General features: G+C 44.3%; 1 protein-coding gene across 3 annotated transcripts in view; it reads right to left on the bottom strand.

Annotated features, from left to right (window-relative positions):
- LOC147440963 (LRR receptor kinase SERK2-like) overlaps window positions 1-10,721 on the bottom strand; it is a 122,199-nt gene extending 111,478 nt beyond the window's left edge. The window contains exons 1-8 of one of the 3 annotated variants that reach the window (XM_086482745.1): window positions 10,475-10,721; window positions 10,162-10,282; window positions 10,063-10,079; window positions 9,912-9,989; window positions 9,738-9,812; window positions 9,566-9,637; window positions 9,018-9,089; window positions 8,872-8,943 (exon numbers count right to left, since the gene is read on the bottom strand). In XM_086482745.1, coding sequence (XP_086338871.1) covers window positions 8,872-8,943; window positions 9,018-9,089; window positions 9,566-9,637; window positions 9,738-9,812; window positions 9,912-9,989; window positions 10,063-10,079; window positions 10,162-10,215 — 440 coding nt within the window. In that variant the 5' untranslated portion in view covers window positions 10,216-10,282; window positions 10,475-10,721. Of the gene's footprint in view, window positions 1-8,871; window positions 8,944-9,017; window positions 9,090-9,565; window positions 9,638-9,737; window positions 9,813-9,911; window positions 10,080-10,161; window positions 10,283-10,474 lie in introns of those variants that run through there. The other 2 variants (XM_086482744.1, XM_086482746.1) reach the window with 2 other exon arrangements.
- Between the last annotated feature and the right edge of the window lie 14,151 nt (window positions 10,722-24,872).

Here is a 24,872-nt window from a genome sequence, read left to right as displayed (position 1 = left end):
CTATGACTGCGTAGCTCTTTGAACACAATGGCCAAGTGATGCCTATGCTCCTCTTCATTCTTTGAGCAGACTATCATGTCATCAAAGAATGTACCAACAAACTGCTGGTGTGGACGGAAAATTCTGTCCATCATCCTATTGAACGTAGCAGGAGCATTTGTGAGACCAAAGGGCATCAGCCCCTTTTCTAACAACTCCTGTACTTGGCCCATTATCTCTTTCTGCTGAGCCGCACTAACCCTGTACGGAGGCTTATTTGGTGGGCTACTGCCTGGCACCAAATCTATCGCATGGTCCTCGAGTCTCTCTGGCGGTAATTGAGACGGTAATGAATCGGAGAAACAGTCACTATACTGTTGTAAAAACATTGACCTTTCTTTATCTAGCACAGATAAATTTGATTCATCACAATCTAACACTTCACGTGCAAAAACCAAGTACGCAGAAAGATGTTTTTTCATTACAGAAGTAATAGCAGAAGCTGATACAGTGGGAATAGACTCCCCTTTAAGCTTTACATCCGGAATGTGAGTCTTTCCCCTGCTCTGTACAGTGATCTTTTTGTTGTAGGTATCCATGATTCCCTGTACACGAAATAACCAAGGAATACCTAACAACACATCACATCCGTCCAGTGGCATGATGTAAAATTCTTCAGCATCTACATAGGAGTGGATATGTAGACGCAACTTTCCAATGATGGGTGTCACAGCCTCTGTATGGCCAGGACATGCCAAACCTGCCTCTGCTGTATACCCCATCTCTTCAGGTCTGATTCCCAACTTTGAAGCCAATTCTGGGGAAATGAAGTTGGCTTTGGCACCTGGATCAAAGAAGATGAGCACTGTTTGATCCCTGACCTTTCCCCATGCTCTGCAAAGCTCACTTGCATCTGAATTTGGCTTGTCGCCCACCATATCTGGCACTAGACCAGCCATGGGATTCTTTCCTTTCCTGTCCTCCTTGTCTTCAGAATCAGCTGGCCTTTTCTTTGTAGGACAGTTGTAGGCAATGTGGCCAGGCTGCTCACATATAAAGCATTTGTTCTCTGTCCTCAGGACCTTCTTTTGCTCTTCTGACTTGCGAGGAAAACGTCTTTTCCATTTCTTTGCTGGTCCTTTTTCTGATTCAGCCGTAGCTTTGTCTTTCCCTGCGTTGGCCGACTCCTGAGTCCCTTTAGGAGCCTCATTGGGGACGTGCTTCTTGGCTGAATTTTTCTTGCCTGATCCTGCCTTGACGCCAATGTTAAATTCACAATCTTCTCCCTTGAGCAAACCATTGCCAGTGTTTGCTACCTCGATGAGCTGCGTCAAAGTAGTGACTTTTGTCTTCGTGCAGTATTTTCTCAATCCTTTGGGTAGGCCACAACAGTATTTTTCAATCTGTTCTGTCAATGGCACAAACCTATAGGAAGTTACTGGAAGTAGAGCTTTCCAAAACTTCCGATTGTAATCATCCAGATTTCTGCAAGTGGCAGCATTTAGCTGGTGCCATTCTGTCATGACATCTGCTTCGAAATCATCAGATAACCATGCTGCTGCAAAAATCTGCTTGAAGTAAATCCATGTGGACGGAGCTTGCCCTTGAAGCAATAAAGTTGTCCACCATTGTCCCGCATTCCCTGTCAAGAAAGTGGCTACCTTGCGGACCTTTGAAGCCTCTGTAAAGTTTTCCCCTGCATAGGCCTTGTCAAACTGCTGGAGGAATGAGAGAGCCTTCTTCCTGTCATCAAACCCTATAAAGGTCGTGAATGACACACCTTTGCCACCTTCTTTGTACGGAGTTGGCCTCTCCAGCGGCGTTAAATTGTCATATGGAAGTGACTGAAACACGGGAACACTATTAGGGTTCATCTGTGTTCCTTGGCCGCTATTAACTTGACCTGGAAATGCCATATTTGGCTGCTGATTTGTAATTCCAGCCATACCAAAATTTGCCTGTGGCATCCCAAATTGGCCCTGAGTGCTCTGAAACCCTGGTAGCATGCCCGTGACACCATACATGGGGTTAGGCATCATCGTTTGAGCACCCCCGAACACTGTTCCTGGCGTGTAAAACTGATTTCCGAGTGCATGACCAGCCATGCTCTGGAATACTGATCCACCTCCAAAATAGCCAGGGTGTACTGAAGGTGGTGGGAAGACCTGTTGCATAGCCTGTAGGTTGCTTCCCTGCCCATTAGAACCAGCTATAGGCTGCTGGAAGGTGGCGGGCTGAACTGGTACAGCTTGAAAGACTGGCATCTCAGCCACCTGTTCTTGCACCTTAGGCATAGGTTGTGGAGACTGCATGTTCTCCGTCAAGTGTACAGGTGTTTCCATTGACTGTGCGGTATGAATCACCTGTGCTCGAGCCTTAACAGGCTTTTGAATATGATCCAGTGACCCAACTTGCTGAGACGGAACAGGAGGTTGCAGAAAGGCTAAAAACCTTGGATTCTGCATTACTTGTGTGAACATAGCCACAGCAGTAGCCAACTGGGTCCTGAATATATCATCATCCGTCTGGGGTGGTCTTGAGGACTCACCCACTTCATGTGTCTGTTGACCCTGTGAAGAGGAAACCTCTTCAGTCACATCATCTGGTCTGTCAGCCATAATTGCAACTCCCTGTGTCTGGTCTATAATCCCCTGTGTCTTCAAGCCCAAAACTGACCAAGGCTCACTTCTATGGGAAAAAGTGATTTAATCCCGTCGATGGAACCATGAAACCGGCCTGTTCAATCCAAAAAGGGCGGTAGACTTTACTTCAAACCTTGATTTAGCTTTCACCCATTATTAGTCGTCTATTTTACCTGCGCTATAGTGACACAAGAGAGGGGAATGGGATACAGATGCTAGAATGCACCTGTATGAGAAGACCGACACCAGATTGGCCCCTAACTTAGGCGCCCCTTTCGGTATTTCTTTATTGTTTAAAAGAGGGAATATACGTTGTGGTTCTTTCCAAGCTGCCCCATACAACCTTGGCTGAATTTTGAATGTTCTGGCTTGATTTCGGTAGCATAACTGTACTAGAACCCTTCACAGTCAGTATTCCCACGCATTGGCCGACTTCCCCGATGCATACGGGCACTTTGCAAAACCTGGCGAGAATCTGCAGCACGCTGAATTCTCTGTTTTCAGCCCTGAAAATGCGCCAGATCACCTGTACAGCGGTCCCCTTGCGTCCCCGAACCTCCTGGGGGTATTAGGGTCCGTTTAGGGCCAAAACCCTAAACCTGCAAAAATACACAGCAGGCTGTAATTTACTGTTTCGGGCTCCGTTTCGCGTGCCGGTCGCATCCGTAGCAAGTCCTCGAGCTCCCGCACCTGTAGGGCTACTTGCCCTTTGAATCGGACGAGATTTCTGGCGTGAAACCTCTCCGAATTCACCTGTACCTGCGGGGGGATTAGCCGCTAGCTAATCCAGTACCTGTGCAAGAGGCTCTTGCCTCGGCAATCGCGCATGAACCCACACAACTATACATTGGTCAAATGAAGAGCCCACTAGTGGGGCATAACATACTGCCAAAGGGGAGAGAGAGGGCAGTGCGTAGCGTGCAGGGCATCACTCCTGGCACCGCACTGTACATAGGAGGGAAAGCAAGCACTCCATAGCTCTTAACCTGTGACAATTTCTAAAAATGAGCCTCTCCCAGCTTAAAATTCAGCGCCACTTCTTGTTGCATGAGGCAAGTGCACCAGAAGGTGCCACTTGGCACATTTATAAGCATTTTCCCGTTTCGGGGTTGCCGCCTAAAAATCTCCCAGCCGGTTGCCCACTTGACTTCACGGCAGAGTAAGAAAATGTTCCCCTTGTCATTCCGGAGGTAATGACGTCAACACATTTTCAGGTCCCAAAATAGCAGTTCCCTAATTTTTAGGAGATGCTGCCATTGTATCTTTCTAGGTCATCCGACCCTCTTTGTACACTGCGGCCACATCCAGAACTGAAATGTAGCCTCTGTAGCAAAGGATTCCACTTTGGCTAGTCAATGACCCCACTTTGGCTAACCATAGTCCTTGTCCAACCTTAGTGCTCTCTTGCCCTCGGGCCTGGACTCCCTCTGGACAGTTCCACACTAGCTATGCAATGCAGGGCAATTAGATTTCCCGAGGGGTGTTTCCAAAAAGTGAAAGTAAATAGATAATAAGAAAGAAATCAACAAAAAGGATAGATAGTAGTCACACGCTGGTGACAGGCCTTCACGATGTGGTTTGATGGCGCTTATAGACGAGTAACACAGAAAGCAGGTGGAGGTGTAGTCATTCAAGATCCGCACGGTACAGTCATTTTTTCCAAAGCTTACGACTTGGAGAAGGTGTATACCAACAATGAAGCAGAATATCTTACTTTACACCTGGGGCTCAAGCAATGCATTGACTTTGGCATATCAAGGTTGGTTGTAAAAGGTGATGCTCTATTGGTTGTCAAACAACTTTTGGGCCAATGACAGGTAAAGAGGGATTTTCTCAGGAATTAGTTTTTTTCCATAAAGAAGCTATTGAAGTTTTTTGAAGCAGTGCAGTTCAAACATGTGAGGAGAGAACAAAACCAAGAAGCAGATCGGTTGGCTACCAGTCGTGTTCAGACTCAAGTGTCGAGTTTGTATGTGGGGCCGGCCACTTATACAGGCAGAGAGACTTTGAAGGATATTGATGATTTCTTGAGTACAGGTCAATGTTCCAACGGGCTTTCCAAGCTACAAAAGAGGAGAGTTGTTCAAAAGGCTAAAAGGTTCACTCTTGTTGGCAAAGATCTTATGGTGCACGGTCGAGATGGGGTGCTACGTCGTGTCCTTTACAAAGAAGAGATCGGCATGGTATTGAACAATGCCACGAGGAAAGCGGTCATTAAGGTAAGAGTCAAGTTTTGTTTCGTATCTTAAGAAGTGGGTTCTGGTGGCCTTCTGTTGTGCGAGATGTGCATTATTGGTGCAAGACGTGCCATCAATGCCAAGTGATGGGTGAAAGACGACTGGTAGCCGAGCAACAAGGGGCTATCATTGCACATGATGCCTTTGAAAAGTGGGGCTTGGATGCAATTGGTCCATTGCCCAACTCAGCGAGCAGTAAGAAATATGTGGTAGTTGCCATAGACTACCTTACACGGTGGGTCAAGGCTAAAGCAGTCAAAGAGGTAAATGCGCATACTGTTGCTCAGTTTGTATTTGATTGCATATGTTGTCGCTTTAGAGTGCCTTGGGTGCTTATATTAGATCGAGGACAAGGATTCAGAAGTAAGTTGGTGCGTGCTCTGGTGGACAAATTGGGGATTCAACACCGGTTTTCATCTCCATACCACCCGCAGTGCAATGGTTTGGTGGAGAGTGCAAATGGGCAAATAGTCAAGATGCTTACGAAGTATATATACCAGCAAGTTAAAGAGTGGGAATCTAACCTTGATAAATGTTTGTGGGCTTACAAGACTTCATATAAGGTGGCAACCAACTTCACTCCCTACGAGTTGGTATATGGCAAGGAAGCGATCCTGCCTGTGTATGTGCAACTAGGGGTTCTCAAAGGTTTATTGCGAATCGATAAAACTCATCAAGATATTTTGCAGGATAGGATTACAAGTCTTCAAACTTTGAAGATGGATCATGAGGCAGCGACAGATTTTTATGTGAAGCAGCGAGAAAGAAGGGTAGCAAAGTTCAACCAACATTTGCCAGCCAAGCAGATTGAGAAGGGCGATCTAGTGATGAAATACGAGAGTTATCTTGACTTCACCTTTCAGAAGAAGTTCAAGAAAAAGTGGACGGGATCTTACAAGGTTCATCAAGTTTTTCCCAATGGTACTTATGTACTAATCAGGTTGGATGGTCGGTTTCTTAAACATAGGGTAAATGGTCTGCATCTCAAGCTCTATTTTGAAAGGGAGTTAGTGCCAGCGGTGCATCAGATTCTTATGCAGGGGGTGGGCAACCCACTTGAAGGTTTGGCAATAGGGTGCAATAAAACAGTGTACATATGGTTTTAGTTCTCTCATGGTGTGTGCCAGGTTTTGCAGTTATAAAGAGAATAACGCTTTTATGTGGTTGAGCATAAATGCTCAACAGGGAGGTGGGCATAAATGCTCAACAGGGAGATGGGCAATGATGGTGCAGCCAAAGTGTGTCGACTCTAGAAGGTGGCATGGGCAGATGTATGCAAGCTGACAGAAGCATGACAAAGGACTGGAGCAGCTAGGAAAATCATGGGATGGCAGGTAGCAGTGGAATTGTATGCATGATGCGGCTTATAGGCCAAGGAAGGCTCCATAATGGGCTAATTTGGGTAGCAGGTGAAAGAGATGCAAAGTGCAGCTTCTGGGTCCAGGAATGAAGAGCTTGAAGTGCTGAAGGAGCAGGTCCAAACGACTCATCAAACCGAGCTACGCAGCCCAAGTTATTGAAGGTTGAAGTTTTAGTGGTTTGAAGATTCTTGCCGAACAGGGCAGCTAGAGACAAGTAATCCAAGTGGAAATCGAGGTATAGATGTATAGAGCTCAATTCATGAAGCCTACCCGTCTTTTCAGATTGCGAATCGGAGCCATGGTTTGCAAGATATGATCAATTGAAGTTTTTCCGAGGGTCGGGTCTGAGCCCACTTGGGCCGCATTGGAGAATGTGCCATCTGGCATCTTTTGGGCCTCGCCAAAGTTCTCGATGATAACGTACACCATGTGGAGTTAGCACGAAGTCACGGCACGTGATTCCGAGCCTCGAGCACAGAGTTACGGTATGGCCAAGCCTGAGCAGTTAAGAGTGAAATATTTGCAGATGGTTTTTTAGGTTTTTTACGGCCTCGGTTTGGGGGCTCGGAGTATTGTGAAGGGCAGCAAGGAAGGGTGAATCCGGAGTCAGACAAGTGAGTTCGCGACCGGGCTTTACGACTTGGCAGTCCAACATTGGAGCAGAGAATGGGAGTATAGAGAAGAGGGTCAAAAAATTGAGTTTTTAAGAGGTTGCTTTGGAGAATTTTGGAGGGCCCCAAGGGCTACTGTGCTTGACAGGATGCCACGTGGCATGAGTGATTACCCCACATGCGCAGATTCGGGCAACGGGATCGCGCGAGTTCACGATCGGGCTTTATGACTTGGCAGTCCAACATTGGAGCAGAGAATGGGAGTATAGAGAAGAGGGTCAAAAAATTGAGTTTTTAAGAGGTTGCTTTGGAGAATTTTGGAGGGCCCCAAGGGCTACTGTGCTTGACAAGATGCCACGTGGCATGAGTGATTACCCCACATGCGCAGATTCGGGCAACGGGGTCGCGCTATATAGGGTAGAGCGTGGCTCCTCCATTGGTATGCAAGAGGCGTGAGGAGAGCTCCTTGAGCCCATGGCGATGGCATGTGGGTGCGAACGCTGCGCAAGGCGCACGGGGGCGTTTGTCGGCGGTTTTGGGCCGGTTGAGGCGGTGCAAAGGCGGTGCCACCCGCATGACGGTGATGATGACGTGGCATAGCACGCCCGCTTAGGGCCACGTTCACATGCGCCAATATTTTTGAGGACCGGGGTATACCCCCCCCCCCCCAAATAGCGACATTGCTATTGCTCAAGGAGAGGAGGGGTCTCGCTGCAGAGAGGTGAGCCAACAGGGACCGTTAAAGGGCGAGGCCAAGGACGTCCAAAGATAAAGTCAAGCCAAGGCAAGAGAGGAGAATTCAAAGGCCCAAGGGGAAATCCGGGCGGCCAAATGGAAGGGACAAAGAACCAAGGTGTACACCATGCAAATATTTCCAAAATTGAAAGATGCCAAGTGTTGGCAATGCAAACAAATTCTAAAAGAAGCTCTGAGTGAAGGCCACGGGAGGAGAAACTCATCCATTTTTTCTTTTTTGAACCTCCTAGAGGCACCCCTATAAAAGGATGTAAATGCGAAAACTTGAGGGCTTTTTTGCCTGAGTTTGTGATTGGAAGTTTGGAGCTTGTGTGGTGCCAAGCTTGCCATTGAAGCTGCATACTTGATTGTACTACTCCCCTATGCAATAATACCACTTATTTGCCCCTATCCCTTGTGTTGCTTCTCCCCATTCCCCTCCTTTTCTCTCGCTCTTCGTGTGTTGGCCATTGCTTGCAGAGGGTTTGCCTGCAGCTTGAAAGGTGCTACCAAGAGGGCAGAATAGGAGTGTTTTGTGTCGGAAAGGGTGAGTTGAGCAGTGTAGGTGCATTTGTGCTGCAAGGTGTTTTTTGCAAGGTGTAAGGTAGTTGTTCTGTGTGCTAAAGTGGAGTTGTTAGTGCAAATTAGCCAATTCGAAGGTGTTATTTGAGAGGTTAGGGGTGCTGTGGAATCCCTGGGCTTTAGAGAGGCAGATATTTTGTGTGCTGGGTGTGTTCCCTATCCCCCCTCTCCAACAATTTCCTCCTCAATGAAAAAAGAGTTGACATCATCAAAATCCAGCTTTTCATTCGTTATCTACAAGGGTTTGTCACCATCATATACTTCGGCAACTTCGTAAGTACCAAGAAAGATAAACAAGTACTAGTCAATCCACTTTCATAGAAACCACAGCCATATGATCAATTTCCAATGAACATAGTTGTCTCCACTAAGTTTCTCGCTTGCGTTTGAAGCTAGGGGAGCCATTTCGAGGTCCTATCCGCTTCTTGGCTCTACCACGTAATGAATTAGATTATCATTACAATGGATGGAGTGTACTTACATACCTCTCACATGAATCGCCCGACCCAAACTCATGTCAAATAAGTAAAGTAAATACTAGAAAATGACAAATCAAATAGATAGGATCGCACTAGGCATTCACTTGAGATGCATAACTTTAACGGTATCGTCTACTACTCTTAACAAGCATGTTCGCGCTCACCAAACCGTTGAGTTATAAATATGAAACCATGTTTGCCAAAGCAAGTGTGCATGCAATACCTACTTGTAGGGGGACACTTACATGTATGTCAGGTTTGTAAGGTTGCCAAACTCAGGGGGAATCTTTGAATTAAGATTATTATTCCAAAGGCTTCTGCAAATTTGGACAACAAAAAGTTTAGTCGAAGGACAACGTGTATCTACATCTTGATAAACAAAGGACTTTACATTTCTCGAAGATGCATCAATCTTCCATATTCTATAGGTATCGGGCCTGTAAGACTATTATTGGCAAGGTACCTACATAAACATTAAGTTTTTTGTCAATATAATCCTTGACTTCCACGAAAAGGGCCGACTATCAAAAAAATATTTAGTAAACAAAAACCTCTTTTTCTGGCAATTTTACTGTATGTGTTGAGCATGTGAAACCTTACCCAAATCCTGCACATACTCTCCTACTTGTATACTATTAGCTCAAGGAAAAAAAAAAACATGCGACATAGAGAGATGATTTTATTAAAGAGCTACTTTGATGAACCACTGTCCCCCCCCCCCCCCCCCCCCCAAAAAAAAAGGCCTACTTGCACAGCACTTCAACATATAGTAACCCAACGAGGATATCGATATCGCTCCAAATGCATCACTATACTCTCTATGCCTCACGCTTCATGGATGTTTGTGGGTACATCAAAAATACATGTGAATGTAGCCTATTGAATCTTAGCTGAAGTAAATTTTAAAGAGTAATCAGTAACACTAAGAGGGGTGCTTACATATACTCCAACTTGGTTAAATTCACCAACTCCTTAGGAAGGGGACCGCCAATCCGAAGGTTGTCTATTCTCCTGCATGTCATGTACAAGCCACTTACAGTCATCAATACACAGCTAAGCTGGATAACCAAAAAAAAAGTTGATATCTTAATAAAGGGTTAGATTTCCATACAAAGAGACCAAGTTGGTAAGGTTGAAAATTGCTGATGGAAAAGAACTGAGAGTAATATTGTTAAAACTGACATTTCTGCACATAAGGAAGAACCCATCCTTATTTCGCTTCAGTGATACTGACAAAGCAACTGATTTTCAGTATTGAGGAGAAAGAGTGGCAGGTTAGCTTTACAAGTTTTGGAGATGGATGAGGCCTTGTAAGGGAGAAAGATCTCCGCTCACCGCATTCATTGTGGACCTTGCATTATATCTGGGGTTGCATAAATCCAGCACAGTTAGGTCCTGCAAAGAGGCTATTTCTTGAGGGACCGGCCCAACAATACCTGTGTTCGATAAATTCCTGCCCCAAGATGAAGTCAGCTGATTAGTGCCATCTTTAATGACTGCCATACTCTTGTTAAAGAGAGCTCGATCAACAGTACAAGTAAGTCACTCTGCCATCGCTGTCGCAACGCACACCCTGCCAGTTGATACATGGATCATCACCAACCCACGAAGAGAAATTCACTTTCCATGCTACCATTGCTCCGAGAAGGGCGTCCCCTGTTCCACAAAAGCCCTCATTAGTGCTAATCTTGCCCTTCATAATAACAACTTAGTAGGCTCTACGTTTATGAGCAGCTGTTGGAATTTTGATGAAAACTGCATGATCTTCATGTGGGAAGAGAAAACAGAGCTGCTTTCTTCACAGTTTTTGTGACCGGTGACTCCATTAATGACTTTATGGAAGCTTACTTTCTGAGGTGGAGCTTGCAAATGCAAACCCTGAAGACGAAGAGTCCATGATCAAAAGAGTGAGGAGAATATACAATGACTGCATCGCTGTGGTGTTTTGGAACAATGAGCGCGTCGCTGTGGTTTTTGGGCACAAGAAGGATGCAATCAAGGAAGGGGATGCAATTAAGCAGAGTGCTGTACAGCTACTCTAAAGAAGGGAAAGAGAACAATGCAGAAGAGCAAATGTTCGTTGAAAGTGGAAAGATATTGTGACACCTCTTCTGCTGGTCAAACCCATTTATCCGCCTTTTTGTAACGTGCGAAATCTGCGGGCTCACACATACACTCCAAAGTCAGACCGGTCTGTCTTGTCTGTACACGCACCTCTCTCTCTTTGTGTCCACCCTTTTTTTGGACTTTTGCCCACCCTTTTACCATCGGAGCTTCGCCGTTTCTAACGGAAATGCACTCTGCTCCCCTTGCCGTTTGTTGCGATGGCGAGACAATCAACTACTAAATTAGTGAATGCTTCTTCACGTTCTTGTTGTGTAGTGCCTACGAACCTTTGTCGCTGCCTACCTCAAGCTACCAGTCGGCAACTTGATGTATACATGTGCACTGAATGCCGACAGCTGAAATACACCATCGTCGCACCATCGTTCGTGCATGTGCGCAGAGCTGGGTGGTCCGGTGGATTTAGATTTGTGGCTTGCACACCGACTGGAGAGTTGCATGTGCGCAGTCTATCTCCCTCTCTCTCTTCCAAGTTCCCCCCAAACCAGGTTTAGTGTAATCCCGCCTACAAATGTTGAGATTTACCTCTAGATTTTAAATTTTAAGGTGAGAAAACCTACAAGATTTAGAGCAATTTAATGTAAAAACCTTCAAATTTAGCCAAATTACCTCTAAAATTTCTCATGTACATGTTTGCCAAGTTTTTTTTAGTAAAGCTAGTTTGAAAACTCCTTGGCAACCCCCCTCCTCCCGAAGGTTGGGTTCAGACGCAAATGGATAGTGGAGAAGAAAGGAGCGTGCATCTAATGGTGCACCCCTATAGGCCCATACAAGAAACCCCATTTTCGGACCTACCCCCAATTTGGGCGAGCCCCGGATATACTGCCCCTCGCTTTTCAACATGATCTGCAAGTTGCAGAGTTTAAACTCAAATCTATGGTGGGCGCGATTGAGAGCATTGTCACCACAAGGTTACTCCCTATTTAGGTGACACTATCGCTTGCGAGAGAGTGCTCAAAAAAAGTGGTGGTGGCTCTTATGAATAGGGGTGGCAGAGGCAGCTCGAAAAGCAATAGAATTGCTAATGAGCTTGTCTAAACCTAGCCTAAGTCACGCGAGCATGCCGAGGAGAGGCTCACAAGGTGGCAGCATGAGGGACCCCTCAACCCTCTACGACTTGAACCCAAGATATCACCCTTGGGAACTTGGTGCCCTAACAACTTCATCCATGCACCTCTTTTGAATTAAATGGGAGTCAACTTAATGTTGTAAATGCAAAACCAATGTAAACTTGGGAAATGTAGTAAATTCCGATGTTTGTGAGACAAAATTTGTAAACTTAGGTATGAATCTGATTTTGCCTGCAGCACCTTGAATAATTATCGCCCTTATCCCCTCCCACAATACCCATGCCCTTTAGAGAGGATACACCCCCCCCCCCAAACACTGATTATCCTCATCCCAAAAACATTTCTCTAGCCAAAGGAAAAAAGGGGCACACTTAAAACTTTACATATTTATAGGATAAAATAAGTATTTGTCGTTATTTACACTATAACCTTGAAAGATTTCTTCAAGGCAAGCTTGGAATCTAGACAAGATTCTGCAATTTTAGGTAGGTGAGAATATACAATACCCCAACTTTTGCAAACGTTGCACCTGTGTGGTAGATTGGTTATGTTCCCTCTTTAACTCTAGAGTAATAACCTTTCTATCACCCAAGTATGATAACATGGTAATCTAAGTTCCCTCTCGAGTGAAGAGTGTGGGAGCAAGGAGCGTGCACATATTGTGTGCTATGGAGAAGAAGAAGATAGAGTTGGTGGAGTCTGTAGCAAGGTGTTGTGCTCCCTTATTTTACAAAACTATGTACAATTGCGAAGCATGGCAATGGCTTCACCCCGCACCCATCAACTTTATGCAATGTGCAAATCGCGTCATGGCTAAGCTCTTCATAAAGGCATTTGCAAGGTTGTCATAGGTATGGACGTTGACAAGGTCAATCCGCTTATCTACAGACACATTCCATATGAAATGATACCTCACCTCTATGTGTTTCATTTTGGAATGAAACATGGGCAATGGCACTCTAACTATCACAATGCAACACTGGAATCTCCCAGTAAACGTGCCAACCATAAAGCCTCTTTGCTTCTCTCTAATGTTGCAACATACTCAGCCTATGTGAGACCAAGGGACATAAGAACCTCCACTCTCCACCCATCCACTGCCTTTATATAGGCACCCTCGAGTTATTCAAACTGGCCCTCTTGGCCTCTAGCCCTTGGCATGACATTACTCCCCCCATGGAGAGCGTTTTCACCCTCGAACACAAAAGTGGGAGATTGCTTCCAAAAAACACTAATGTTTTCCTAAGTGGCACCTTCTCCACGTTGTCTTTCCACTTTGACTTATGCTTGTCAACACACATGATAACGTGTACGTAGATCACGGTAGTCGAGAATACACTCAGGTTCATGCGGCTATGTTGGAGCCCCAATGACATCAACCAAAATTTACTAGTCGATGACATTGTTGTCCCTATGCAAGCGTTTACGTAAACAACTTACATGAGTACTGATGAATGCCAGAGTGCACAGATAATGAGCGTTTATAAGCCACTTTTCCAACTCACTAGGGTATTTAAAGGGCCAACAAAAACTCTGAGATATTTTAGGTGTTGACACAGTCTTCAGACAACTTTCTGAGTGCTCTAACGCACATAAAAATATATCTTCCCCTTTCGTAGAGGTAATTTCCCGACGTTTCTCATCAACATACTTTTCTTACAGATCCCATGTTTGTTGAGAAAGGGTCAGCATATCCATGTGGTCTTGGAAGAATTCCATGACATGCCAAAATATCTGAGTTGCCAACCCCACCGTAAATGGCGATCTAAGTTGAAAACAATACACAAGCATGAATCGACTTGAATCCGTCGTTATATGTCTGTTACTATTAAGCACGCCCCAAACTAAAGAAATAACATTTCTCATAGATTGCTTCTCGCTAACATATGTCCTCATCATGTCCTTTAGCAGTAGATCTATACTTGTAAACTCCCTCTACCTATTCGTCTTCAAATTGGTGACAATACTAATATGGAGTTGTTTCTCCCCAACTGTTTACAAATAGTTTGCCATAATTTCTTGCAGCATTTCTGCTTAATCAACAATGTTATGAACAACCAACGTGGTTAACTGGGAGGTTGAAAATAGCGTCCACTTACTCGGAGTCAAGTGCATTATCCAAATCTGAAAGTTAGAATGTACATTAACAAAAAATCCAGTCTTAAAAAAACCTAGTCAAACACTAAATTAAAGACTATTGAAAATTAAAAATATGTTGCTGGTAACCCTAGGTGTTGCCGTGGCTATCCAAACCATTTGGTGAGGTGCTGCAATTTGTAACCCTTTGATTAGATTCTACATGAAAACTGCTTAAACTAGCAATGAATGGTGACCAACACAATCTATCGTGTCTAATAATAATTGTAATCAACTTGAGAAGTTGAACTTATCCACTACACCTTGGCAGATTGAGGATTGCTTTCCTTGAAAGTATAGTTGTGAAGAGATCAATCAATGATCATCAACATTCATGGAGTGATTTGGCATTATTTGGGTCATATCCCTGGAAATGTCATTCCTATAGCCACAATCAGTGCTATAAATTAAACAACATATCCTCTCAAGTTGGAATCTCATTCACATTTAGATCTTGAAATAATCATATCTCTCTATGAACATATAAGAAAGAGTCCCAACACCCCAAACAAGGTAGTCATAATAGATTTTGTAGGATGTGCAAACAAGAGATTACTTGCTTTGAGGCTCTCTTAGTCTATTCATGTCGTCCCATGAATTAGTTACTTGATAGCAAGGCCATGCCTACTTGCTACCTAGAGAAAACGTCGTCTATATTGGTTGCATCTTGTACATAGATCCAATGATGTAACGTGTCTACCATTGTAGACATATAAAATAATCACATGCAAATATAACATTCTCACTGTGCAAGTAAAAGGTTACAGCTATGGGTAACCCCTACAACAGCTTCAACAGAGAAGTTTCGAGAAAGATCATTGAAAAAAAGTAATGTCTTACGACGTCTTAAATAATGTTATTGACAGAGTAGCTAATGTTATAACAGAAGCATAGCATTAATTCAATGGCATGAATCCAATCGTACTGGCACACCATGCATGCATATCAAAAAAATAAAGTGATAAACCCTTGGCTTCAATGATGGACTCAACAATGTGATCTGATACCATACATACTGGCATGGATACATCATTCGACATTGACAAATGTAAAATTGAAAAGGTGATTCTCAGGAAGCTCCATATCCAACGAATCAAACATGGGTCCATGACGTACAACGTACCAAAACACGATCAATGAATACCTTGAAGAAACCGCCTTGCAAAATCAGATAACAATGCCAAGGAGATGAATTAGCCTTACTAATCAATACTAAGTGCAAAAACTTCACACAGTATTGTACAATCTCGGATTGCACCAATATTTGAGTAGAGTCAAAAAAGACCGTGCCTAATCCGCAACCCTTTGTGTAAAATGAACATGTGTGAGTCCAAAGCTTTGCCGAAGATCTATATGCTTGGAATTTTTCTTTTATTTTTTATGTTTCTCCAATTTGCAATAGCGCGATTACGAATCTCCAAGATCATCTTGAATACTTGAAACTTGGGGAAATCTTTGTAATTTTTTGGAAATATTGAGATTTGATGGCCATGCTTTATGTCCTTTCCTTGGCTGCCTTGTGTGATTTGTCGAACTGCAAAGAAGAAGGTACGAGGGGGATGCCAACCGTGGGCACCCTCCCTAGCTTGCTTCTTGTTTGAAAATTTAACCTCTAAGGCCACTGCGGGTATCCGATTGAGAAATAAGGAAACTCTACTCACTACGGCGATGACGGCCAACAAAGCCAGGGAAGAACTTCTCATCCTACTTGCTACAAGCCGCGAGTGCAAACGCTACTATGCCAAATTATCTCCCTCTCAATAGCACAAACTCGCCAAGATTGATCTCGCTCAATTTGGTTCTCACCAACGAGCTCCTCTTCCCCTTCTAAATCACACCTGCACATGTGCCATCGCCTTCTTCGAGAGCCCCCAACTTGGAGTAGCTCCATACACGGCTTTAGTCTAAAAATAGCCCCACAGCCACCTTGCCCAACTTAGCTCTGATACCACTATGAGACCATCGGACGTCAGAACCTCCACTCTCCATTCATCCACTACCTTTATATAAGCACCCTCAAGCTTTTCAGACTGGCCCTCCTAGCCTCTAGACAACCTATGTAGTGGAAGAGAATGTGCAATCTTTGAAGATGTGATCTCCAAGACATAGTTCCTCTAAAAAATATGAAAGCATAGCCAAATGTAAACTTCTTGTTGTTGATAATGCTTGCAGAATTTGCATCTACGTATCCACAAGACGGATGCATCATTGTTTATGTATTGTACCTTTCAAGCACCCGCATATACTTCACTACATCCCAATGTTTCTTGCTAGGGTTAGCTATGTAACGACTCACCTCTCCCACTACAAATGCAATGTCTAGCCTCATAGCCACCATCACGTATAACCTGAGAGTTCTTCCTGTGATATGCATGTCCTCGATGTATAACACAAGAAGAATGAGTGATCCATCAGTGAGTAAGAGATCCCCTCCCCAAGGGTCTAAGCAAGAATTATGCAATTGACACTTTTACATCAATATAACAATTTAAATATATAGCAAAGTGTAGAAGCAATAGCATAGGAGAGGGAATTCATGAGCCATGAGCCAGTCTGCAACTAGAGGTACCTCATGATAGGGAAAGGATAATCAGTGAGCTACGAGGTTTTGTTTCCCCTCCACCCCTACCACAGACTACCACTAGATGCCGGCCATTGCTCCCTCTACCACTAGTAGAAAATGGCCCTTTTGTTGAGCAACAACAACCCCTCTTGCTCCTCCACATTGCGGTATCACCAACTTCCAACCCCCCCTCTCTCAACCAACTACTCTCTCCCTCTCTCTCTCTCTCTCTCTCTCTCTCTCTCTCTCTTTTCCTCTCCATCTCTCACACAATCTCTCTTGATTTCTATTTAATCGGTTAAAATTGCAAAATCTAGGATAGATTCTAAGCTAAATCAACAAAACTCTACAAGTTTTAGTGTTATCACCGACAAATGCTTGAGAGTTTCAAATGTGCATGTATTTTCTTCACTTAGGAAAAATATTTTTGGCAAACTATGCATATGCACATTCAATTGCTTCTCTCTCTCTCTCTCTCTCTCTCTCTCTCTCTCTCTCTCTCTCTCCAACAAAAAACGCAGCCGTTTTTTGACCTAGTAGACAATAGTTCATTCTTTTGATCATAACCTCTTCATCTGAACTCCGATTTGGGTGATTTATAGCCTCAATCGAAGAGCACAAAGCTCTCTACGCATTGATGTAAAGACAAAAAATTTCAGAGTTATGGAAGGCATTTATGTAGCAGCATTTCCAATGTGAATAGGTTTAGGAAGATTGACTCTCATCTCTTATTTTACATACAATGTCTTCCGGCACTCTCAAGGGTTCTTCTTCTTCAACAAGGTCCACAACCATTGTGGAAAATGATCCAAAATCTCCTAAGTGGGGAGATAGCAACACAACCACCCAACCAATGACATCGGAAACCATGATATCATTGATATCATGGCGTACTTGATATCATTGCAAGAGATTGTAAACAAACAAGGCGAAGACTTACGAGCACTTGCAATGGAGAATGGCACACTAAGGGTACGTGTGGTTGAGAATGAGAATCTCAAGAGGACACTTGAGATGCAAACAACATTTTTGATGCAACTTGAAGAGGAAGTCAAGGAATGTAAACGCTCTCTTGTGGACTTGAATGCTTTGAAGGAGCGGATGAGAAAAGTAAAGCATGACTATGTATTGAAAGAGGAGAAATTTGACACCATGAACCGGGATGTATGCGACATGAAAAATGTATGTACAAACAAGTCTATGTGTTATCAATGTGGTTTCTAATTCCTCACTCATGCAAGTTATGGTTTAAACAAAGAATGTTGAGAATGTGGATGTGGAGGAGTTGAAGGAACGGGAGAGACATTCCAGAACATTGTTATTCGTTGAATTCCCGAAGAGAAGTTAAAGACACCTCCTTCTCTTACCATTGTTATCGAAGATTTCTTCAAAACCGACTTTGGCATGTCCGGAGTTATGGTCTATGGAGCACATAGAGGGGAAGCAAGAAGCTCCTCACTCGGGAGAACGGCCAATTGTATGCACCATGCCGGATGAGACCAAGCGAAAGATTATCCTTGATAATAGTTGGATCTATTTGAGGGATACAAAATGTTTTGTATGTGAAGATCGCACTATTAAGCAACATAATATGTGTGGCAAGGCATATGAGGAAAAGAATAATAAAAACAAGGAGATCTCTCATGAAGAAAATGTGCCCAAGGAGGAGGCAAGTCCCTCGAACAAATAGGGATGCGTGACCTATGAGACCGATTTACAATTGAAAATATGCTTTTGGAATTGTACAATGGATACCCATGGAATGCGGGGGCTGTCATTAATGAACTAACAAGCCTAAGCCGATGTTGTACTTCTTGTTGAAACTTGGGAGCATGATACACAAAGGATTAACGGCTTGGAGTATTACAATGCACATTCATTGATGTGGTCAAAGAATCTCAAGCAACGAAGAGGACAAGGAGGGTAGCATGTATGGTTAAGAAAGGATTGGAAGATTTTGTATCGATTGTGAGAGATGACAAGTACAAATGTTATGTATGACTGAAAATTATGACACCAAAAAGAGCACCCATTTTTGTAGCCGGTTGCTACATTCCTCATCATGATTCCCCCTTTATGCTTGCATGGATAGAGATCAGCCATTTTTTGATTTAGAAGAGGACATTGCTTATTTCAAAGGTGAAGGTGATGTCATTGTATTTGGGGAGATGAATACTCGCACAAAAACATTGCAACATGATACTGAACAATTTGATATGCCATACATTTCAAGGGAGTTGGAGGAATTTCACTTGTATGATCGTACTTCAATGGATGAGAAAGAGCCGGATCACTATGAAAATTTACTTTTACACATATGTAATAGCATGGGTATGCTCATTGGCAATGGTGTATCTTTGTGGAGTGGAACCAATGGATTTACATGTAGGAGACATAATGGGGACAGTGTGATTGACGATATGCTACTCTTCGAAGCCATCATGTATCACATAAGAGTTTTATGTTTAGCCAATGGACCTTGGAATCTGACCATCGCACCTTATGTATTGACATTTCATGTGGAGAAGCAACTAAGCATGATAATCTCAGCTAAAGGAAAGAGAAATTATCACTATGTATGGATTTCAAACGGGCACCAATGTACATTGAAATAGTTGAGCAAAAATTATGGATGACAAAGCTTCAATACGATGCACCATTGGAAACTAAATGGGAAGCTTTCAAGAAAGCTATTTGTTCTTGTGCCGAAGAATGCTTTGCCATAAAGCATCTCCATGGTATCAACGAAGAGAGATAACGTAAAAGGTGGTTTGATAAAGAATTTCAAGATGCTCAAAACTCCATCATAAAGCTTGATGCAATTATGGACAAAGACAGCTATCAAAGTCATTTGCATACATACAAGGCATTGACTCAAACGAAGAGAAGAAGATGGGAAGTAAAGCAACCACTCTTTTAAGTCTAAGAACAGGCACATGCATGTGGAAGATTTTGGAGAAACTTGAGGGGCAAGTGGGTTGAGAATTTTGGTAACTTGAGTCTTGTGGATATGTACACACATTGTAGGCAATTATATGAGAAAGTAAATGTTGAAAAAATGCCATTTTATGGTTCACTCCCATGCATGCCCTCTTTTTTTACTAATGAGGATGTATGTAGTGGGCTTGAAAAGTTGGCCACTCGCAAAGCGGAAGATCTTTAAGGTATCAAGTGGATGGGAGATTTTACCTATGAGTGGATATGTGATATGTTCAACCTTGCACTTCAACATGGTATGCCTTATGATTGGAGTACTAATTGGGTTAAGCCTTTGTATAAAGGAGGGGATGTAAAGAATGTAAACAACTACCGGACTATAATGATTGGGTCTCTTATGGCAAAGTTGTTTGGGTGCATAATGGAGATGAAATTGAGTGATTGGGTTGAAGAGAATGACAAGCGTGCAAAAGGACAAGCGGGTTTTTGTCGATGCCATAGCACCATTGATCATCTTGTCACGCTTCGTGTTCCCATGGAGGAAAGTCGACTGAAAGGCAAGCGATTGTATTGTTGTTTTGTGGACTTTAAGAAAGCCTTTGATATGATTCCACATAACAATTTGTGGAGAAGGATGGAAGAACTCCAAGTGCCAAGTGAGTTTATGCTTGTGGTTTCTCGAATCTATGGGAAGGTGGTTTGTCAATTGCGCGTGGGAAGAGAAATTTCAGAAATTTGTTACCATATACATGTGGTAGTGATGTGTGTGAACACACTAGGACCGCCGAGGCATTTTTTCCCTCTTTAGGAGGTTTTTTCCCCCGAGCATTGTATATACGCCCATCACTCTAGGGCTATCTATTTTTCCATTGCACACTAAGTTATACACTCTCTATTGTGTGCCTTGAGCTTCCTTCGTCTTCTCCAGCTGTGTGCGTTTCTCTGCAACCCTAATTCCAACATTGGTATCAGATCAGGTTGCATCCTCCCAGGCTTAGTCGCCAGGCTGCTCCAGTACACGCCTAATCACTTTCTCCGATTTCAGTGAGCTTTGGCGAGCGTTCGCAGGTCGACAAATACTTTGGGACTCATTTCGGCCTCCGTTTCCTCTACAGGCAGGTTTGCACATGCTATTTCGTCACTTTGTGCAGAATTTCTGTCAGTGCCGTTTTCTGCATAACAGGTGCCTTACAGTCTTCTATGGTTTGTGCTATATAGTACGTGTTGTTCCCGCTCCGTTTCTCCTATTTTCGGGTAGTTTTCACATCAGGTGCAGCATTTACCATGGCTGACAACAATAACACAGATGTGTTCAAGATGTTTGCTGTGCTGAGGACAGGTTGGATGGGGACAATTACCCTATGTGGGCTTATATGATGCAACACGTTCTGTTGGGGTATAGGCGTCTGTGCCTTGCTCGGCCGCCCAGAGTCTGGGCGCCCACTGACTTGTATACCTTATACATAGCATAAGTGTATAGGGGGCTCCTCACTCTTGGAGTCTCCCGACCCATATCTGTGTGTCGTGTGTCTCCTTCTCTCGCTCACTCTCCGTCTGTGGTGCTCCCCGATCCCCTTCAATTGGTATCAGAGCGTAGGTGCGGAGGGAGCGCGTGTGTGCACAGTCACGACGACAGCGGAGAGCCAGTTTCATTCCCGAAATCGCGTCCGCGCGCGCGCACTTTCAAGAGTGCAAACAGGGTTTTGACTTCGACATCGGCAAATTCAGCTTTCCGAAAGCGTTTCCTTCAGATGTCCTGATGTTTTACCCCCCTTTCGAAGCCATTCGAGCCATCAAAAACTTCATTCGAGCTACAGTTGAGGAGCTGCATTTTTCAGCCCTCTTTTGGCAGTTTATGCTACGTTTTTGGGTCGAAACGGAGGTTTTTTCGTATAGCTTTCACACCCGGACTCAGATACATGTGATCCAGGAGTCTACCTTGGGGTTTTGGCACGCTCCGGACGCGCTCGTCATATCAGAATTTAAAAATTCTGAACGCTGAATTTTCTGTAGCAGCAGCAGTTGTTTATTGTGTGTAGAGGATTCCACACATGGTTTGCTCTCGGATGTGAGAGTGATATTTGTTGCAAGTTTCCTCACAGGTGGGAGGATACGATGTATGCCTTATGTGGTTTGATGCTCAGGGAGACTACTGTGATTGCATTTTGAGCTCGGCAATGTATGCCTCGAGCATGTTTTTTGGCAGTCACAGGTAGATCAGATATTTGTATACTAGATTTGCAGGTGTTTGCAATGATGTATGCAAAGTGTGGAGATTGGTGCATGCATTTGGAGTGCGGTTTGATGCGCTTTGGTTGCTCATGGTTTTGAGCGTGCAATCAGTTTGGTTACTGGTTTTGTGGCCATTTTACTGACAAAACTCTGGCGAAATTTTCCCAGGAGTTTTATGCATATCATTTATGCGATCTAGGTAGAGATTGCGGGTTGCACTCAGCATTTGCGTGCGTTGTTCTCTGCAGGTGGGAGATTTGTGCGTGTGTATGCATCGATACCGCACAGTGTGGGCTTGGTGATTAGCTCACGTGTTTGACAGGCGTACAATTATCTTGGCACACTCACAGGAGTGAGTATTGTGATGTATGCTTGTGTGGCTACGAGATAGGTAGCCGGATTCGAGCACTTATGGCTTGAGGTTTTTCAGCAGGTTTCAGCTACAGGTTTACAAGTTTACAGGCAGGTTTGAGGGCTTATTTGGGTGCTGAATTTTCAGCCATTGTTTTCTCTTTGCAGGTGTCCATGTATGACTCAGTTGTAGGTTGATCTGGGACACGTTTGTGACTTGTTTATGCAGCTGTTTAAGAGCTGAATTTTGGGGCTGATTTGCAGCCATATTTTACAGCCATATTTGCAGTCTTTTGTTTGATGCGATTCGAGCCAGTTTAGGCCTGATTTGGTTGAAATTGCGGGAGCTCTATTTTGGAGTGTTTCTCACAGGTTTTACATTGTGTTTCTGGCCATATTTGTAGACAGTTTCAAGGTGTTTTTGGTGAGGTGGTTTTGATATCTATCTTGCTACTTGTGCTCATGGCAGAGACAGGTGATCGATCAGATTGTGACCTCTCGTAGATGCGCGTGTTTGATGGGTCAGACTTTGCGGCATGGAGAGAGTGTATGCTTGATGCATTGACACAGCGAGGGTTGCATCGACCATTGAGTGGTGATGCAGGTAGACCTTCAAACATGTCTGACGATCAATGGCAGGAGCTAGAGGAGATGGCACTATCTACGCTCTCTTTGCACCTTGCGGAATCTGTATATGCTCTTGTTATGTATGAGACTACTTCTAGAGCACTTTGGCGCAAATTACATGATATGTAGGATAGATCTGAGTCATCAAGGACTCGTGTGAGACATGTACATTCACGAGTATCCCGACAGGTGATATGTTGGTATTGTGGTCATTCTGGACACGTTAGACGGCGTTGTTTTCGTCGTATGCGACATCGTAGGAGACATGGTAGTCTCAGAGATGTATGTAGTGATGCCATGGACTCAGTTGCTTTGACAGTTGAGGCAGATGTAGTGTCGAAGTATACTAGTGACGGGGATGTCACTTTTACCTCGAGCTATGCACGAGATGCTATACATGTGGATAGTGCACTCCCTTCGCAATGGTTGCTAGACGCAGATGCTATGTTTCATGTCACGCCGCATCGTGCATGGTTTTGTAGCTATTCTAGCGGGATGCTTGGCAGTGTACGTTTGACCGATGGATCGGTGCATGCGATAGTAGGTGCAGGAGATGTGAGATTGTCATTACCGAGTGGTGCATCTTACTTGTTACGACATGTGCGCTATGTACCAGATTTGAAAGTGAGTTTGATCTCGATTGGTCAACTTAGAGATTGTGGATGTCAGATTTCGCTACGAGAGCGTTGCATTTGGGTTCGCTAGTGATTGCGAGAGGTGCCAAGAGTGGTACAGGTTACCCATTGCATGTGGATCACGGGAGAGACGGTGTTGTCTCTGTGATCATGCAGTCAGGTAGAGAGCGAGAGAGCAAGCGAGTCTCTTTTGCTCATGGGTTGCAGGGTACTTTGCATGGAGTGCAGAGTAGTGAGCTCGTTGTGCACACAGTTGGGGCACGACTTGAGCAGTCACACAGAGAGGTGACAGAGTCAGACATGCATGCTTTGCTAGTGACTGAGCAAAGCAGAGAGTCAGTTGTGCGAGATACTTCTATGCACGATAGACAGGTAGAGCGGTCTTGCTTTAGTGAGTCACAACAGGAGGACGTTGTGCAAGAGTCTATGCATACGGAGTTAGAGCATGAGAGATCTAGTGAGTCACAGCAGATTGAGTGGTCATGTTTGCAGTGGATGATTGCAGAGGAGGCTGAGACGTCAGCGACTATGCAATCATTCCTTTCTATGCTCGATAGTGAGCATGGGGATATAGTTGTGCAGGATATGTCTTCCAGCAGACACCTAGAGCAGTTGGTTTGCTCTGAGGTTGCATGACAGGGTGATGCGTCTTTTGCGGACAGTCACGAGATGCATGTGGCTGACACGCCTTGTCAGTCAGAGATGCCTATTGCCAGGGATATATATGTTGATGCATGCTCCGTAGAGCTAGCAGGGCTCGCTAGCATTGCATCGGCATTCGGTGGTCTCATGTATGAGATGCTGATCTTGAGACCGGATATCGTAGCTGCAGTGGGAGCATTTGCAGTTGGGGTTGTCAGTCGTTTGTTGACTGATGATGGCATAGTGCACGAGGGAGATATGCAGGTATTGCGTACATACTTGCAGTACGTGTGTGGTACGTCTGGTGGTGTATGGACTTACACGGGAGCAGGACAGCCGGATGCACACAATCACAGCCAGCCAGTGGGCATCGGTTGAGAGCGGTTTTCTCTCGCCTTTTGTAGCCTTTAGACTAGGTTCTCTTGCTTAAAGGCACAGTCGCCTTTAAGTGGGAGGTTGTTGGGGTATAGGCGTCTGTGCCTTGCCCAGCCGCCCAGAGTCTGGACGCCCACCGACTTGTATACCTTATACATAGCATAAGTGTATAGGGGGCTGCTCACTCTTGGAGTCTCCCCACCCATATCTGTGTGTCGTGTGTCTCCTTCTCTCGCTCACTCTCCGTCTGTGGTGCTCCCCGATCCCCTTCACGTTCTTGTGTCAAAGGGCGTATGGAATATTGTGCAGGGCATTGATGTACGTCCTAGTTATGAGTATGTAGGCAATGTTGAGGATATTGCAGGTCTTGCTGCAGGGATTGCTACTGTTAGAGTTGTTTTGCCTACGGCAGAACATGCTCGTTGGGATGTTAAGGATGCGCAGGCTCATGCATTGATTGCGTTGTCTGTGAAGCGCACCATTGTTCCTCACATCTGCTCAACAAAATCCACAAAACAGGCTTGGGATATTTTGGCTGGTCTTTATGCAACTCG

This window comes from Adiantum capillus-veneris, chromosome 15, assembly GCF_014529385.1.
Source record: "Adiantum capillus-veneris isolate H3 chromosome 15, ASM1452938v2, whole genome shotgun sequence".
In the NCBI taxonomy this organism is placed as follows: Eukaryota; Viridiplantae; Streptophyta; class Polypodiopsida; order Polypodiales; family Pteridaceae; genus Adiantum; species Adiantum capillus-veneris.
The sequence above is the reverse complement of the archived record's forward strand: the minus strand, read 5'-3'. Positions and strand labels throughout refer to the sequence as shown.